Below are 5,995 nucleotides of genomic sequence, written 5' to 3'. Positions count from 1 at the left end.
ATTCCAAGGTGTTGGAGTATTTATAGCCGAAGGTAGGTTTCCAAGCAGGTACAGCCGGCTGAATAGTATTCCTGTTCTGCCAACTGTGGGCTACGCACGTGCCATGCTGGTGGTTGGTGGGTAGGCAGCGGCTGATAGTGACCAGGCCGGCTGTGTACTATTCTTGTTCCACCAACTGCAGGCTATGCACGTCCTCTGACAGGTTGGTGAGTAGGCAGCGGCTGATAGTGACATACAGTACAAGAGCGTGCTGCTCGTCATACTGTTGTCAGTGAGCTGTCGTATTTTTGGTCAGATCTTTTGTCCATACCTCGTCAGGTACAATACAAAAGATCCTCCAGTATCGTACGGACTGGCTCATTTGTGCGGGAGTGTTCCCGGCTTTGTGCGGGAGTGTTCCCGGCTTGCTCACTCCTTCAGGTGACATTACTGAATTATTTAAGAGTTAAGTGCCTTGTGTGTGTAGCCTTGCCGCGCGGGTAGCCTTCCCTGATGGCTAGTATCCGTTGCTGCGGGAACAGGCGGAGTACGTCGACCATTGGGAGGCTTTTCCTGCGGGAACAGCTTGCGTACTGCGCGTAAGGACGTCACGTCTCTGAGCATGGTGGGTCCTGCGGATCCAGTTGGTTTCTGCGCGGACGTCTCTTCAAGGTGTCTTGCGAGTTTAGCCTTTGCGCAGACGTCCCTGTTGAAGGTGAGTTTTGCGGGTTCAACTGCGCAGACGTTCCTCTTTGAGGTGAGTCTTGCGGGTCCAACTGGGCTTGATTCAATCCAGCCGTCATCAAATCAAATAAACGAAAACCACTCGGTCTCTCTCTCTCGATAATATCTTGTTACAGTGAATCTCAAGTCCAGGTCTTTTGGAGTAACTAACTAACAAGATGAACAGTCTATTGCGACGAGCCACTGCACAGGTCAAATTCTGCGTTATCAAACTCAAATTCATGTAGATTTTGTTACTTTTACATTTCGTTTGTGTAAATAAATACTGTTTATGAGATGCGATCGACTTACGTAACTAATGCTAGCGATAATATAGAATTCAGAAAATTAAGTGTAATGGGTGAAACTTAAGATTCGTATGTGGACCGTCTTAACAAATTGATGCTGATTTTGTTAGGTTTACATTTCGTTGTATAAATTCTGTTTATGAGATGCGAATGCGATCGATTTACGTAACTAATGTTAGCAATCACGATATGAACAATATAGAGTTCAGAAAATTAGGTATAAATATACGAGTGAAATATAAGATTCGTATGTGGAGTGTATTAACCTAATTTTGATCTGATGATGGGGACAGATGAATAACTAATATTTCTTGATCAATTTGTTTTGAAATTATACATGTTATCAGAATGAAAATGATAAAATATTTATATGATTTAATTTTGTTGTATGAGTAAATCCTATTTATGAATCCAATTGCGGTCGGTTTACGTAACTATGGATAGCGATCACGTATGAACAATATGGGAAAAATAGGCATAATGGGTGGAACATAAGAGTTGTATGTGGACCGTCTTAACCCAATTTTGATCTGATGATGGGGACAGATGAATAAGTAGTACTTTTTGATCAATTTGTTTTGGAATTAATGTTATCTCAATGAAAATGATAAATTAGTTATGCAAATCAATTTGCATTCACAATAGAGATCAGGAAGCTACTGGAATGTGTAAAATGCAGCCAAATAAATATTATCTTTACAAATTGGACTCGAATATATTGATAATAAGATATTAATTTGTGTGTAATACACAGATCAGTACATACACAAAAAATGGAGGTTCTAGAGTTTTATTGGCAAGGGGGGCTAGTACAGAAGCGGTTCAACGTGACGAGGGGTATGTTTGATGCAACTTCTTATATGTTAATATAATTCAGTTTGTGTTCTCTAATTCAATTGACTCCAGTTTGACATTTGATTTCAATTGTAGGTATAAAGGGAATGGTATGTTAGCTCCTTTTGGTGATAGAGAAGTCTAAGGTAAATGTTAGGAACATAATACTTATCGATTTTGTTTGTGACATGATGCTAATTCTTTTACTTGCATTTTATAAATTTTTTTGTGTTCGCGTTCTGATAGGGTTCATATGTCTATGATATCAATGGGAAGAAGTATCTTGATTCTCTTGCTGGTCTGTGGTGCACAGCTTTAGGTACAATTATATATTCTTAGTAATGTTAGTGTGTTAATTCAGTGCTGGCTAGTCAATTATTCATGGTGTTTTGTAACAAAAAAAAAATCTAACGAAAAATTATGTATTTTATTTTTAGGTGGGAGTGAACCCCGTCTTGTTGATGCTGCAACCAAACAGCTAAATACTTTACCATTCTACCACTCATTTTGGAACCGTACAACCAAACCCTCACTGGTACAATGAATCATTTTGTAGAAAGTGATACATGCATATATATATATATATATGTGTGTGTGTGTGTACATGTACATTTGTATATATTTATACATAAAAGGTGGATCAATGTGATATTTTATGCAGGATCTTGCAAAAGAACTTCTTGAAATGTTTACAGCTAGTAAAATGAAGAAAGTATTTTTCACAAACAGTGGCTCAGAAGCTAACGACACTCAGGTTTGCTTAATATTTTATTAAATATGTAAATTATGTAGTATTTTTCACAATGCTTTGAATTTAGCAATGCAATTCATTCGTTTTTCAATGTTGTAGGTGAAACTGGTATGGTATTACAATAATGCACTTGAAAGGCCAAACAAGAAGAAATTTATTGCTCGATCTAAATCGTAATGTTATTATTTTTCTCAAATCATGGCTTTTAAGAAGCTTATATTTTATTTTTATTTAATATTTTATGTTCCACAGATACCATGGCTCAACTCTCATATCAGCTAGTCTTTCCGGGTAGGATTTATAAAAAAAGGGTTATTATCTACTAAATCTTTCTGATTTGTTCTTGACAGTAATTTTTTTAAAAAATTTTTTTGGCAGGCTTCCACCATTGCATCAGAATTTTGATCTGCCTTCTCCATTTGTGTTACATACCGATTGTCCTCATTATTGGCGGTTTCATCTTCCAGGTTTGTATCCACCCTCTTTATTCCATTATCAAGATTTATGAATTTTGAGATTTGATCAATTTAATAGTTATGCATATTATGTGATAGGTGAAACGGAAGAGCAGTTTTCAACCAGATTAGCCACCAATTTGGAAAATTTGATCATCAAAGAAGGGCCAGAAACGGTATTAAAAAAATACATCATTTGAGAGACACATATATTGAAATTTTCTTGGTGCTTGTTGTGGATCACATTGCATACTTTTGTTGGTTTCAGATTGCTGCATTTATTGCAGAGCCTGTAATGGGAGCTGGAGGTGTAATACCTCCACCTGAAGGCTATTTTGAGAAGGTTGTTTCCATAATATAAATTATCTATAAAATATGTTAAGTTACTTAGCAAAAGCTTAATTTGTCTAACATGGTCTTATAAAATCTCTATGCAGATTCAGGCGGTTGTTAAGAAATATGATATTCTATTCATTGCAGATGAGGTACTACGGTAATTTTTTTATATTGCTTTATATGTGTTTTTTTTTCATATTTCATTTACATGTTTTATTTAGGTAATCTGTGCATTTGGGAGGCTTGGAACTATGTTTGGCTGTGATAAATACAATATTAAGCCCGATCTTGTTTCCATAGCCAAGGTAAAATCATCACACACTTCCCAACTTGTTCTTAATCCAAAAAACAGGTCAAATAAGTCAAACGGGTCAGGGTCAGCCTGAAATGGTTCTTTTGACCTGTGTTATTATAGTGACCCGTTTCAACCCAAACTCATCTTGACGCGTTATGGGACCCACTCATCTTGCCACATTTACCTTTTTCATATAATTGAGGGTTTTAAAAATTTTGAAACTGAGTTTTTCAGGCACTTTCATCTGCATATATGCCCATTGGTGCTGTTCTTGTTCGCCCGGAAGTTGCGGATGTGATATCTTCCCATAGCAATAAACTAGGTAAATCACTAGACTTCCATTTGTTTATTTATTTTTGGTGAATTTCATCATGGCCCTGAATCATATATTGTGGCAATTATACTTTTGTTAGGTGCATTTAGTCATGGATTTACCTATTCTGGACATCCAGTGGCATGTGCTGTTGCATTTGAAGCCCTGAAAATTTATCAGTATGTGCTTCATACTCCAAAATCTTTTTTCCTAATGCATAAAACCTTGTAAATTATTGTATTAAAAAATTATATTGGTATTGAAGTTATACAATTTTATGTCATCATATTAGTCACATGAATCGTCTCTAAAAGATTTTACGGTCAGCCCTAGTGGTGTCAACCCACGAATACACGTGTTGTGTTCGGGTTCATATGTGTGACACCAATTTCGGGTTTGGTTCGTGTTCAGGTTCTACGACCTGTTTAGCTGCCCTAGTCAGCTCTACTAGGCCTGCTTTGACCTGTAACTATGATTTATGTATGATCAGGGAGAGAAACATTGTTGAGCAAGTAAACAGCGTGGCCCCAAAATTTCAAGACGGTTTAAAAGCTTTTTCCTCAAGTCCTATAATCGGAGAGGTACTTAATACAACCATAAAGTTAATTTATGTCTGTAACAGCTATGACTTACTGAATGTTTATTAACTCTGTAGATTCGTGGAACGGGTTTGATTTTGGCTACTGAATTTGCTGATAACAAGTCACCCGACACCCCCTTCCCCCCTGAATGGGGTAAGAGTGTTTTGTTCATATAGTCTTTATTATTTATTATAACCAATTTAACTGTATCAAATGTTGATAATATGTGAGTTTAGGGATAGGTGCATATTTTGGAGCACAGTGTGCAGAAAACGGGATGTTAGTGCGGATTGCCGGTGATAATATAATGATGTCTCCACCTTTTATAATCACCCCTGATGAAATTGACGAGGTATGTTTGTATACAAACACACACACACATTCGTATACACATATGATGCTTGTTGATTGTTGTTTGCAGTTGATAAGCATCTATGGGAAAGCATTGAAGGCAACTGAAAAGAAGGTGGAGGAATTGAAATCTCAGCGTTAAGCACACAGTTGAGACTGCTCAAAGGTAACTCGTGTAGAGTTTGAGATTACACATAGATACGATCTAGATTATGATAATTACAGTTAAATTCTAGACTAGTCTTATGGTGAAAATTTCACATATACGGATTAAGGTTGGTCATTTAAAGATTTTTCTTTTGAACTGTTGTGCACAGGAAGTTACTCAAATCTAAGTGGAAAAGATTGGTAGAAGACAGGTTGATGTCAAAACAGGTTTGATTGTGAATGTAAGCGGTCTTTTGCTCGTTTCAACTCTTTTAAGTCAACCCTTTATGTAAAGAAGTCGTATAAAATTGTGTTGACGGGTTAACATGTTGATACTATAAATAAATCTAATGCAAGCTCTATATTTTGGTTCAGTATCAAGGTTAAGCATTTTCTTGTTTCTAATGTAGTTCTTTAAAAGATGCCCACTATTTCTCACTATTTGTTGCATTTTAGTGTGGTCATAAAGATTTATTTATGTAAATATATAGCTCATAGCTGTCATCGAATCTATAATGCATCTATTATACTGTTGTGTTATAGACTATGGAGGATATCTCTAACCGGGACCAACACAATGGTTTTAGACTTAACACGTGTCAACCCATAAGGATTCTAATGCAGGAGCATCCGGTCCATAGGGTTGTTAGGCATTTTGTTTATATATAGGTTGTTAGGCATTTTGTTTACTCAGTTGATTGATTTTTTAATAAAGAATTTGTAAGCTTTAAGCTTGTCAACCGAATCGTTTGAATGAAATCATTGTGTTTTTGAGCCATTTGATCACTAGTCGAAACTGCATCAGTTGGTACCATAGCTTTTAGTTCTCAAATTTCTCGACGTGAGGATGAATACGTTCTTGCTCGTAGATTCGCCGCCAAAGGCAACGACAAAAGTATGTTTGATTCATGTGCCCACGGTA

General features: G+C 36.5%; 1 protein-coding gene across 1 annotated transcript; it reads left to right on the top strand.

The window, feature by feature from the left end:
- The first annotated feature begins 2,035 nt into the window (after nt 1–2,035).
- LOC143592854 (gamma aminobutyrate transaminase 1, mitochondrial) lies at nt 2,036–5,424 on the top strand. Its single transcript, XM_077072664.1, has 18 exons — nt 2,036–2,053; nt 2,091–2,163; nt 2,282–2,379; nt 2,506–2,598; nt 2,695–2,768; nt 2,848–2,886; nt 2,974–3,062; nt 3,150–3,226; nt 3,319–3,393; nt 3,488–3,535; nt 3,608–3,691; nt 3,916–4,003; nt 4,095–4,173; nt 4,485–4,575; nt 4,650–4,728; nt 4,812–4,927; nt 4,997–5,092; nt 5,244–5,424. The coding sequence occupies exons 1-17, from the start codon at nt 2,036–2,038 to the stop codon at nt 5,066–5,068; spliced, it is 1,293 nt and encodes a 430-aa protein (XP_076928779.1). The 3' UTR covers nt 5,069–5,092; nt 5,244–5,424.
- The last annotated feature ends 571 nt before the right edge of the window (nt 5,425–5,995 follow it).

Source organism: Bidens hawaiensis, unplaced genomic scaffold (genome assembly GCF_021521415.1).
Source record: "Bidens hawaiensis isolate Kalapana, Puna unplaced genomic scaffold, B.hawaiensis_p1.1 tig00041304_1, whole genome shotgun sequence".
Classification (NCBI taxonomy): Eukaryota; Viridiplantae; Streptophyta; class Magnoliopsida; order Asterales; family Asteraceae; genus Bidens; species Bidens hawaiensis.
Note: the sequence above shows the minus strand (reverse complement) of the source record. Positions and strands in the feature narration are given on the sequence as shown.

Coding starts and splice junctions, on each gene's coding strand:
- LOC143592854 (XM_077072664.1), top strand. Junction 2,769..2,847: donor TTTATTGCTCGATCTAAATC/GTAATGTTATTA, acceptor TATGTTCCACAG/ATACCATGGCTCAACTCTCA. Junction 2,887..2,973: donor ATATCAGCTAGTCTTTCCGG/GTAGGATTTATA, acceptor TTTTTTTGGCAG/GCTTCCACCATTGCATCAGA.